Below are 13327 nucleotides of genomic sequence, written 5' to 3'. Positions count from 1 at the left end.
ATACAGTAATAAATAATATACAGTAATAGATAATATACAGTAATAAATAATATACAGTAATAGATAATATACAGTAATAGATAATATACAGTAATAAATAATATACAGTAATAGATAATATACAGTAATAGATAATATACAGTAATAGATAATATACAGTAATAGATAATATACAGTAATAAATAATATACAGTAATAGATAATATACAGTAATAGATCATATACAGTAATAGATAATATACAGTAATAAATAATATACAGTAATAGATAATATACAGTAATAATAATATACAGTAATAATAATATACAGTAATAGTAATATACAGTAATAGTAATATACAGTAATAATAATATACAGTAATAATAATATACAGTAATAATAATATACAGTAATAGTAATATACAGTAATAGTAATATACAGTAATAATAATATACAGTAATAATAATATACAGTAATAATAATATACAGTAATAATAAAATACAGTAATCCCCACATATGAGAAAGAAAGATGCATGTAATACTTTTAACGAGCATTTAATATAAGGAATGTAGCTCGTATCTCCGTCTTTATCCACTGCTTTAACTTAGCCTTAAGACTCTGATCCTCAGGTCCATCTGTTGTGGGTTTGATGCTGCTCTCAGTGTGGAGAGTGTTGCTATTACACTGTGTGGTGTACCGTGTTGTTGACAGGGACTTGGACGGCACAGCACAGTCTCTGAAAGGTGTGGAGTCTGAAAAAGAGGCGCTGAACAGTTTAACAACACTTCTTCAGAAATCTATTGAGGTATTTCAAATTAATTTGAGGAGAAACACACACACACACACACACTCAGGTACACACACACCTTCATTACATCCATGATCTGGTCCTCCAGGAGCTGTCCCATGAGAAGCAGCGAACCCTGGAGTTGTTGAGGGAGAAGGAGCTTGAGCAGGGGGCTGAGCATCCAGAGAAGGACGAGGAGCAGGAGGTGCAGCCTGGTGACACGGGACTGCGATCGGAGCTGAGACACATTGAAGAGCAGATGAGGGAACTGCAGAGAGAGAAGGAGCAGGCTGAGGAGAGGTGAGAGGACCAGGAACATGGATCTTATTTTTGTCCAGTCTTGTGTGATAAGTTCAGAAGTTTGTAAAAAAACAAAAAACGTATGCTACCATATAAAAGACACATGAAGCAGCCGAGAGATTAGAGAGGATCTGACCTCAGATTCATCCTGAATGTGACCGGGCCGGCTGGTCCGCCTTCAGAAAGTTAGCCTGCCTGTGTCTGATCACAGCTGACTACCCTGTGGCTGCCTAAGAGTTTAATGAAGGTGAGAAAAACCATTAAAGTGGAAATGTGCATTGATTCCTCAACAGACAAACCAACGACAAGCACCAGTGACTGGGATCAGGATGTGATGGGAAACTGGTGTTGACCAGAGGGCATGAGTGTTGTCATGACGTTGCCCTCTTTGGGTACAGTGAGCACCATCTCCCTCTCTATACTCCTTACACCAGGCTCTGTCAGAGAGGTTGTACATTTCTAGAGGAGAATCTTCCTCATGGCCAGACAGTATAGAGAGAGAGTAATTTTTCATAGAGAGAACAAAGGAATTTCTTCCACCTCACAGAACTAGTGGTCCGAAGAATATTTATGTTCTGGAGAATGTATAAAAGATCGGTGAAGTAACGAGCTACAAACTGGTCCGTTTGGTACATTTTTGTGAAACCTATGAGGGACAATACAGCAACATTACCATAATCCTGTTTAAACAACATTCTCAGTTATGAGGCTTACATCTAATTGTTGTATAACAGCCCCTTTCTATGTTCCGAAGAAAACCCTGGGTTTTTCCATTTCAGACCAGCTTACCTCCATTACTAGAGGGCTAAGGGTTGAGAACAAACCAGTACCTCTATCACAGAGGGAAATAAGGTTTGAGTAGATTGCTGAATCTTTTAACCATCCCACGTGGTTAAACTCTTAGACTATTGATACCGACAGAATAAGAACAAGTCTTTGATATTAATTACTAGTCTGCAGCTAGGAATTTGGTATCATTGAATGTGAAGGCCGACAACCGCCGAAACATCTATTCTATAACAACATGAATGAATGTTACTCTGAACTATCCATTCTAACCACGGCAGAGAGAGAGAGAGAGGGCGGACAAACTCTCCGACAGAAATAAACTTTTCAACAGCGATCCCGACAACACACTGAGTGTAAATATATTTATTGATTGCAATGGTTCCCGAATGAGTGAGCGTTCATGTGCAAAGGATTAGCATTTCAATTGTTATAATTATCAACTGTGTGTCGTCTTATCTCAGTCGACCACCACTTCCCTTTTGTACATCAAGCCGCGATGCCGGTTTAACCCACTAGGGCACATCCGCTTTCATTTCCTTGTAACCATCTACTGTTTGTTTATGCCTTTCTGTGACGATTTAGTTAGTTAATAAATAAATTATGTAAGACAATTGATGAATGGATGACTCATAGTGAAGACTGGGTTCGTGCAGATAACCAACAATTTACAATGTTTGGAATGAGACTAACGTGAGGTAAAGAATAATTAATTAATCAGAAGACTAAGTTATCAGATATTAAAATATCTGAAAGTTATATTAGGAGAATTCTAACTTTGTAATCTGAATATTTTCCTTGGTTCCCCGACTTCCTAGTTAATTACAGTTACATGATTAAGTAGTTTAATCACGTAATAATAATTACAGAGAATTTTTGATAAAGATTAATCTTCAGTTTAATGATGCCAAAGACATGACAGTGTTGTATAAAAAAAATGCAGTGTATCTGTCAATGGCGGGCCCCACTGCAGAGCTCCACAGTGAGGCCTACTGTGGGTCTCTCAAGGCGGAGTCACATTGAAGAGCCCCATGGTGAAGCCTAATGAGGGTGTCTCTCAATCAAGTGTCCCCAATGCAGAGCTCTGCAACAAGGCCCTCTGTAATTTCCCACAGGGAATTCCCTGGAAATTTGGACCTACAGAACGACTTTCTTCTGTCCTATAACAGATCATTGCTTGTGCTTGTGTCTGATATTAACATCCCCTTGTGATACATTATCCTACCAAATTCCTTCATTAGGTAAGAGGTTGGGTAAGAGGTTGGGTAAGAGGTAAGTGATATAAATGCCCAGGGCTGAAGGCTTTTAAACACTTAGCCTAGTATTGACCTGCTGTGGATGGGGATTGGACTGCAGGATTGTGTTAGTATGCACAGTACCTTTCCTCGAACTGTGTGTCTGGCAATGTGTGTGTGTGTGTGTGTGTGTGTGTGTGCACGCTCTAGCTGTATGTTACTGTGTGTGTGTGTGTGTTTTGTACCTCTCCTCTGACAGACTATGTGTGTGCGTGCAAGTCGAGGGTGCACAGGACTGTGTGTTCTCTGGCTCCCCCTGCAGGCTAACGGAGAATGAGCAGCGTAACACAGTTTAACATGACTGTCTGTGTTCTCTGGCTCCCCCTGCAGGCAAACGGAGAATGAGCAGCGTGCCACAGTTCTGCAACAGGAAAGAGAGTTCTACTCCTGTCAGTCCAGGACTCTACAGCAGTCCCTCACACAGCTCACTGTGGACAAGAAGCAAACTGAGGTGGAACTCAAGGTAAACCACACTGCCTCTCCAATGGCACCCTATTCCCTACATAGTGCACTACTTTTAACCAGAGCTACTCTAACGTTTCCAAAACTGTAAAGATATTGTCTGTGAGTATAACAGAACTGATGTTGCAGGCGAAAGCCTGAGAAAAATCCACTCCGGAAGTGCCCCATATTTTGAAAGCGCTGCGTTCCAATGATTCCCTATTGAGCTGTGAATGTGCTATCAACCAGATTACGCTTTCTACGTATTCCCCAAGGTGTCTACAGCATTGTGTCGTAGTTTTACGCATTTATATTGAATAATAGCCGTAAGCGGCTACATTGCGCAAGTGGTCACCTGATGCCCCCAGAGAGATTCTCGTGTAAAATACAGAGGTAGCCATTACTCCAATCGGTCCTACTGAAAAACGAATTGTCCCGATGGATATATTATCGAATAAATATTTGAAAAACACCTTGAGGATTGATTATAAACAACGTTTGCCATGTTTCTGTTGATATTATGTAGCTAATTTGGAATATTTTTCGCCGTTTTCGTGACTGCAATATCCGGCCGATTTATCAGCCAAACGTGAAGAACAAACGGAGCTATTTCGCCTACAAAAATAATATTTTTGGAAAAAAGGAACATTTGCTATCTAACTGGGAGTCTCGTGAGTGAAAACATCCGAAGCTCATCAAAGGTAAACGATTTAATTGGATTGCTTTTCTGATTTCCGTGACCAAGTTACCTGCTTCTAGCTATCGATAAACTTACACAAATGCTTGTCTAGCTTTGACTGTAAAGCATATTTTGAAAATCTGAGATGACGGGGTGATTAACAAAAGGCTAAGCTGTGTCTCAATATATTTCATTTGATATTCATGAATAGGAATATTTTATAGGGATATTTATGTCCATTGCGTTATGCTAATTAGTGTCAGGCGATGATTACGCTCCCGCATGCGGGATGGGGAGTCAGTAGAGGCTAATTAGAACAAATCCTTATTTACAATGACGGCCTATCAAAAGGCCGCCTACGGGGGCTGGGATTAAAATAAATCAATACAATATAAATGTAGGACAAAACACACATCACAACAAGAGAGACAACACAACACTACATAAAGAGACCTAAGACGACAACACATGACAACACAGCATAGTAGCAACACAACATATCAACAACATGGTACAAACATTATTGGCAACACATGGTAGAAACATTATTTGGCACAGTCAACAGCACACAGGTGAAGGTAGAAACAATAATACATCACACAAAGCAGCCACAACTGTCAGTAAGAGTGTCCATGACTAAGTCTTTAAATGAGAGATTGAGATAAAACTGTCCAGTTTGACTGTTTGTTGCAGCTCGTTCCAGTCGCTAGCTGCAGCGAACTGAAAAGAGGAGCGACCCAGGGATGTGTGTGCTTTGGGGACCTTTAACAGAATGTGACTGGCAGAACGGGTGTTGTATGTGGAGGATAAGGGCTGCAGTAGATATCTCAGATAGGGGGGAGTGAGGCCTAAGAGGGTTTTATAAATAAGCATCAACCAGTGTGTCTTACGACGTGTATACAGAGATGACCAGTTTACAGAGGAGTATAGAGTGCAGTGATGGGTCCTATAAGGAGCATTGGTGACACATCTGGTGGCCGAAGGGTAAAGAACATCTAGCCACTCGAGACCACCCTTACCTGCCAATCTATAAATTATGTCTCCGTAATCTAGCGTGGGTAGGATGGTCATCTGAATCAGTGTTAGTTTGGCAGCTGGGGTAAAAGAGGAGCGATTACCATAGAGGCGTGTTCGTTAACAATACCACTGAAAATATTTTTTTTAAAGAAGGTCCAAGCGTCTTCGACAGAGGGGATCAAGCTGATTATATACCATTTTACAGAGTCCAACACATGAAGGAAGGTTTACTCATTAAAGATTTTAAGCAAGCGTCTATGACAAATCAGGACAGGTAATTTCACTGAGCAGCCATGTGATGGCCGGGGTTGGAGCGATTAATCTGCAATAGGGTACAGGAACAGGGTTGGAGAGCCCTGCCCTAAAATGTACACTACTTTTGACCTGAGCCTCACACACTAGCATACACATTTTGGCTAGAGCCCCAAGGCATCCTATTCCCTATTGTGAGCAGACCAAGTAATTTGGTGTTACTCTAAAGAGGAAAGGTGGAATAAACGAGCCAGGAGTAGGTTTTCTTGATTGATCACAGTTCTCTATTGAGGGATTTCTGTCGATACAAACACTCCGACACAATCAATGAGACTCTCCCATATAGTGCACTACTTTTGGCCAGAGCTATGGCAGCCTATTCCCTATATAGTGCACTACTTTTGGCCAGAGCTATGGCACCCTTTGGCCAGAGCTATGGCACCCTATTCCCTATATAGTGCACTACTTTTGGCCAGAGCTATGGCACCCTATTCCCTATATAGTGCACTACTTTTGGCCAGAGCTATGGCACCCTTTGGCCAGAGCTATGGCAACCTATTCCCTATATAGTGCACTACTTTTGGCCAGAGCTATGACACCCTATTCCCTATATTAGTGCACTACTTTTTTGTTTGTAACTTATTTTGTACATAAAGCTGCTGCTACCATCTCTTATGACCGGAAAGAGCATCTGGACATAGGTGAGTGATTAAATCACCACTACCATCAGTTCTATTAGCAAATCACTGGAGAATAAACTGGATGATCTATGGTCAAGACTATCCTACCAACGGGACGTTAAAAACTGTAATATATTATGTTTCACCAAGTCGTGGCTGAACGACGACACGGATAAAATAGAGCTGGCTGGGTTTTCTGTGCATCAGCAGGACAGAGCAGCTACGTCTGGTAAGACGAGGGGTGGGAGGGGGTGTGTCCATTTGTCAAAAACATGATGTGCTATGTCTAATATTAAAGAAGTCTTGAGATAAAAGCTCACCTGAGGTAGAGTACCTCATGATAAGCTGAAGACCAAGAGAGTTCTTGCTAGATAGTAAGGGTAGGTAACAACACATCTGCCACGCTGACCCTCAACACTGGGACCCCTCAGGGGTGCGTGCTTAGTCCCCTACTGTACTCCCTGTTCACCCATGACTATGCGGCCAAGCATGACTCCAACACCATCATTAAGTTTGCTGAAGACACAACAGTGGTAGGCCTGATTACCGACAACGATGAGACAGCCTATAGGGAGGTGGTCAGGGACCCGGCAGTGTGGTGCCAGGACAACAACCTCTCCCTCAATGTGAGAAAGACAAAGGAGATGATCGTAGACTACAGGAAAAGGAGAGCCGAACAGGTCCCCATTCACATCGACGGGGCTGTCATGGAGCTTGTCGAGAGTTTCAAGTTCCTTTGTGTCCACATCACCAACAAATGATCATGGTCCAAACACACCAAGACAGTTGTGAAGAGGGCACGACAACACAGTTTTCCCCCTCGAGAGACTGAAAATATTTGGCATGGGTCCCGAGATCCTCAAGGATCTCTACAGCTGCACCATCGAGAGCATCACCACCCGGTATGGCAACTGATCTGCATCTGACCGTAAGGCTTGACAGAGGGTGGTGCGTATGGCCCAGTACAACACTGAGGCCAGGCTGCCTGCCATCCAGGACCAATATACCAGGTCGGTTCAGAGGAAGACTCTAAAAAAATTGTTAAGGACTCCAGCCACCCAAGTCACAGGCTGTTCTCTCTGCTACTACACGGCAAGCGGTACCGATGCAACAAGTCTGGGACCAACAGGACCCCGAACAGCTTCTTCCCCCAAGCCATAAGACTACTAAATAGTTCAACAAAAGCTACACTGACTATCTACATTGACTACAGCTACAGTAATTCTGGCATTCAAACAGGGCTCTAAATAAGTAAAAAAAGCTCCCTCAATTACCACTGGTGCTTCCAAAGGTTCGGAGCACGGCATAAAATTTAGGAGCATCAGAAAATAAGATTGTTAGAATTTTTTGACGTAGGTACAGCCAAAACTGAGTGTACAAAACCTTAGGACTGTAACGGCGTTCTTCATTTGTTGAAAGAGAGTCGGACCGAAATGCAGCGTAGTGGTTACTCATGATTTTAATGAAAAAAGTGACGATACATGAAATAACTTATGAATACAAAAAACAACAAACGGAACGTGAAACCTAATTACAGCCTATCTGGTGAAACTACACAGAGACAGGAACAATCACCCACGAAATACAAAGCGAAACCCAGGCTACCTAAATACGGTTCCCCATCAGAGACAACAAGAATCACCTGACTCTGATCGAGAACCGCCTCAGGCAGCCCAAGCCTAACTAGACACACCCCTAATCATAGCAATCCTACAAAACCCCAATACGAAACACAACACATAACCCATGTCACACCCTGGCCTGACCAAAATCTATAATGAAAACACAAAACACCATGACCAAGGCGTGACAGAAACCCCCACCCCCCAAGGTGCGGACTCCCGGACGCACCTCAAAACCATAAGGAGGGTCCGGGTGGGCGTCTGTCCATGGTGGCGGCTCCGGCTCGGGACGTGGACCCCACTCCATAAATGTCATAGTTCCTCCCCTTCGCGTCCTGGGATAATCCACCCTCGCCGCCGACCATGGCCTAATAGTCCTCACCCAGAACCCCACAGAACTGAGGAGCATCTCGGGACTGAGGGGCATCTCGGGACTGAGGGGCATCTCGGGACTGAGGGGCATCTCGGGACTGAGGGGCATCTCGGGACTGAGGGGCATCTCGGGACTGAGGGGCATCTCGGGACTGAGGGGCATCTCGGAACTGAGGGGCATCTCGGAACTGAGGGGCATCTCGGAACTGAGGGGCAGCCCGGAACTGAGGGGAAGCCCGGTACTGAGGGGAAGCCCAGTACTGAGAGGAAGCCCAGTACTGAGATGAAGCTCAGGTAGGTAGTAGGCTCCGGTAGATCCTGGCTGGCTGGCGGATCTGGAAGATTCAGGTTGACTAGCAGATCTGGAAGATTCTGGTTGACTAGCAGATCTGGAACATTCTGGTTGACTAGCAGATCTGGAAGATTCTGGTTGACAGGCTGATCTGGAAGAATCTGGTTGACTGGCAGATCTAGAAGATCATGGCTGACTAACAGATCTGGAAGATTCTGGTTGACAGGCTGATCTGGAAGAATCTGGTTGACAGGCTGATCTGGAAGAATCTGGTTGACTGGCAGATCTAGAAGATCATGGCTGACTGGTGGATCTAGCTGCTCTATGCAGACTGACAGCTCTGACTGCTCCATGCAGGCTGACAGCTCCTTGCAGACTGGCAGCTCTGGCTGCTTCATGCAGACTGACAGCTCTGACTGCTCCATGCAGGCTGACAGCTCCTTGCAGACTGGCAGCTCTGGCTGCTTCATGCAGACTGACAGCTCTGACTGCTCCATGCAGGCTGACAGCACCCTGCAGACTGGCAGCTCCTTGCAGACTGACAGCTCTGACTGCTCCATGCAGGCTGACAGCACCCTGCAGACTGGCAGCTCCTTGCAGACTGACAGCTCCTTGCAGACTGACAGCTCCTTGCAGACTGACAGCTCTTTGCAGACTGACATCTCTGGCTGCTTCATGCATACTGACAGCTCCCTGCAGACTGGCAACTTAGGCTGCTTCATGCAGACTGACAGCTCTGACTGCTCCATGCAGGCTGACAGCTCTGATTGCTCCATGCAGGCTGGCAGCACCTTGCAGACTGGCAGCTCCTTGCAGACTGACAGCACAGGCTGCTCCGAACAGGCAGGAGGCTCCGGCAGCGCTGTAGAGGAGTAAGGCTCTGATAGCGCTGAACAGGCGGGAGACTCCGACAGCGCAGGAGGGAAGGAAGGCTCTGATAGCGCTGCACAGACAGGAGACTCCGGTAGCGCAGGAGAGGAGAACGCAGGAGAGGCGAGGCGCACTGTAGGCCTGATGCGTGGTGCTGGCACTGGTGATACTGGAGCGAGGACACGCACAGGAAGCCTGGTGCGGGGAGCTGCTACCGGAGGACTGGTGTGTGGAGGTGGCACTGGATAGACCGGACTGTGCAGGCGTACTGGAGCTCTTGAGCACCGAGCCTGCCCAAGCTTACCTGGCTCGATGCCCACTCTAGCCCGGCCAATACGAAGGGCTGGTATGAACCGTACCGGGCTATGCACCCGCACTGGAGACACCGTGCGCTCACTAGCATAACACGGTGCCTGCCCGGTCTCTTTAGCCCCCCGGTAAGCACAGGGAGTTTGCGCAGGTCTCCTACCTGGCATAGCCATACTCCATGTAAGCCCCCCCCCCAATACATTTTTGGGGCCGACTCTCAGGCTTCCATCCGCGTCGCCGTGCTGCCTCTTCATACCAGCGCCTCACCGCTTTAGCCGCCTCTAGTTCTTCCTTGGGACGGCGATATTCTCCAGGCTGAGCCCAGGGTCCTTTTCCGTCCAGTTCCTCCTCCCATGTCCAATTCTCCAAGTGATGCAGCCTCTCCCACTGCAACTGCTCTTCACGATTAGCAGGGAGAGTTGGCTCAGGTCTGACACCTGACTCATCCACTCTCCCTCTGAGCCCCCCTCCCAATACATTTTTGGGGCTGCTTTTCGGGTTTCCTTTCCAACCGTGTTCCCTCGTATCGTCGGCTCTTATCTCCGGCTGCCTCTGCTCTCCTCAGTGCTTCCACCTGTTCCCATGGGAGGCGATCTCTTCCAGCCAGTATCTCCTCCCAAGTGTAACAACCTTTGCCATCCAATACGTCTTCCCATGTCCATTCCTCCTTTCGCTTTTCCTGCGGTCGCTGCCTGTTACCACGCCGCTCGGTCCGTGTGTGTTTGGGTGATTCTGTAACGGCGTTCTTCGTTTGTTGAAAGAGAGTCGGACCGAAATGCAGCGTAGTGGTTACTCATGATTTTAATGAAATAGTGACGATACATGAAATAACTTATGAATACAAAAAACAACAAACGGAACGTGAAACCTAATTACAGCCTATCTGGTGAAACTACACAGAGACAGGAACAATCACCCACGAAATACAAAGCGAAACCCAGGCTACCTAAATACGGTTCCCCATCAGAGACAACAAGAATCACCTGACTCTGATCGAGAACCGCCTCAGGCAGCCCAAGCCTAACTAGACACACCCCTAATCATAGCAATCCCAAATCCTACAAAACCCCAATACAAAACACAACACATAACCCATGTCACACCCTGGCCTGACCAAAATATATAATGAAAACACAAAACACCATGACCAAGGCATGACAAGGACACCTTCCTAATATTGAGTTGCACCCCCTTTTGCCCTCAGAACAGCCTCAATTAATTTGGACTCTACGAAGTGTAGAATGCGTTCCACAAGGATGCCCGTGTTGGCTGGTAGTGGATCTCTACTCCGAATAGCTCGTTCCATCTCATTCCGCCGATGTTCAATTGGATTGAGATCTGGTGTCTGGACAGGCCACTGCAGTAAACTGAATTCACTGTCATGTTCGTGGAACCATTCCTGGACGATCCTAACCTTGTGGCATGGGGGATTTATCCTGCTGAAAAAAATCCATCTCAGATGGATACACTGCTGCCATGAAGGGATGAACCTGATTAGCGATGATGGTTCGATATCCTGTGGCATTCAAACGTTGGTCCACTTTTTATCCAGGTGCCCAATATGTGCCATGAAAACACAAGTGGAACTTGTGAAGTGGAACCCTGTAAGATCGTCGGCTGCCATAGCCCATTTGTGTCAAGGTACGACGAGTTGTGCATTGTTTAGTTTGGGCACACATGTTGTACTGGAATGTGAGTTGACTAACCATTCGCCCTCTGAATGGCACACATACACAATTCATGTCTCGATTGTCTCAAAGCTTATAAAACCTTCTTTAACCCGTCTCCTCCCCTTCATCTACACTGATTGAAGTGGATTTAGTTGAAATCAACAAGGGATCGTAGCTTTCACCTGGTCAGTCAATGTCATGGAAAGGGCATGTTTTGTACACTCCGGGAATATTTGATCTATATGAATTCTAGCTACTTTTGAAGCACATGTTGTGCCCTAGAAACTAATATGTAACACTGTAAATACAACTAATATGTAAATATATATAAATATATAAATATATGTAAATATTATAAAATATAAATGTTTGATAGGAATGCCTGTCAAGGAAGTTAAAGTAATTTGTAGAATATTATGTTTCTGTGTAAAAGCACTATTTTGCTATTGAGATTCATTACATTTAAAATTGTACACTGTCTCTTTAAAAACGTCAGGTTTGTGATGACAACATGCAAGTGATCAGTCATTCATTCATTGCTGTGATCATTGATCTCCTGAAGAAGATATCTATTTTCCTTTCTGTGTCATCAGATGTTTGATATAACGTAAACTCACTCACTTACTTCTGTACATCGCCTTTGTCCGTACAATTTACCTTATTTTAGCGCCCCAAAAAACGTAATACTTCCAGATCAACTGTAATGTCAATACTATTGTAAAGCACAATTTTTCCCCTTTCCAACAGAATCAATTACATGACCTAAACACTGCCCGTCTCTGCATAATTCAAGCAGGCAATGAGCCCCGTTGGGTCTTTTTGAAAATGGCGGGTTGGGAAGCGAAACTAATGCGTGATAGTGAGAAGGAGAGATGTTGCGGGGGAAAAATGCTTTTTTTTCACTCAATCTGTCCAACTTATCACCTTATCGGCTCTAAAATGTAAATAAAACGCTATAAAGAGTTTATATAACGTGTCATTACATACCTATTGGAAGAGTTTATATAATGTGTCATTACATACCTATTAAAGAGTTTATATCATGTGTCATTACATACCTATTAAAGAGTTTATATCATGTGTCATTACAACCTATTGGAAGGTTTGTGTCGAATTTGAATCGGGTTTAGGGCGATGCTAAAGTGATCTTAGAAGTAAACAGCGGCTTTGAGAATGATGATCGCATGTAATGATGACTCAAAATATGAGTAGGTATCCCCCCCTGACCCCCATCACTGTCCATTTCTTGTTTTTAAACGATGAGAAAAGTGCTACACCTGGTGAAGAGAGGTGGTAAGACAGAAATAGTTGCTTTATGCGTGCTGTACGTTACGACATGACACGTCAGTATGTAACGCAGGGTCTGTTTTTTTCAACTTTTCTCCAAAACTATAGAGCCATTACTATGTCGATCTACGCTTGAATAGAAACCTAGTTCACACCCCCGATTTTGAAGTCAACACAGTCGCTACAGTCCCATTCGTTTTCTTTGTTGCCTTGTTTGAATGTTGCGGTTGCGCACATTTGTATGGAATGGGGTGAGTTTACATTACCGGTCAAGTTACTAGGTTGTTAGCTAGCTAGCCAATGAGGTAACATGACTGATGTTTGGATATACTGGTCAAGTTACCATGTTGTTAGCTATCTAGCCAATGAGGTAACATGACTGATGTTTGGATATACTGGTCAAGTTACCAGGTTCTTAGCTAGCTAGCCAATGAGGTAACATGACCGATGTTTGGATATACTGGTCAAGTTACCAGGTTGTTAGCTAGCTAGCCAATGAGGTAACATGACTGATGTTTGGATATACTGGTCAAGTTACCAGGTTGTTATCTAGCTAGCAAATGAGGTAACATGACTGATGTTTGGATATACTGGTCAAGTTACCAGGTTGTTAGCTAGCTAGTGACTGTTGTTGATGTGTGCAGAGGTTGATTAGCTAGCTAGCCAATGAGGTAACATGACTGAT

At 44.5% G+C, this 13327-nt stretch overlaps 1 protein-coding gene across 1 annotated transcript in view; it reads left to right on the top strand.

Moving 5' to 3' along the window:
• plekhd1 (pleckstrin homology domain containing, family D (with coiled-coil domains) member 1) overlaps window positions 1–13327 on the top strand; it is a 34619-nt gene that overhangs the window by 16861 nt on the left and 4431 nt on the right. The window contains exons 7-9 of the mRNA XM_020475962.2: window positions 695–788; window positions 880–1070; window positions 3482–3614. Of these exons, the coding sequence (XP_020331551.1) occupies window positions 695–788; window positions 880–1070; window positions 3482–3614 (418 nt within the window). The remainder of the gene's footprint in view (window positions 1–694; window positions 789–879; window positions 1071–3481; window positions 3615–13327) is intronic.

Source organism: Oncorhynchus kisutch, linkage group LG14, assembly GCF_002021735.2.
Source record: "Oncorhynchus kisutch isolate 150728-3 linkage group LG14, Okis_V2, whole genome shotgun sequence".
NCBI classification, from domain to species: domain Eukaryota; kingdom Metazoa; phylum Chordata; class Actinopteri; order Salmoniformes; family Salmonidae; genus Oncorhynchus; species Oncorhynchus kisutch.
This window is presented reverse-complemented; position numbering and strand designations above follow the sequence as displayed.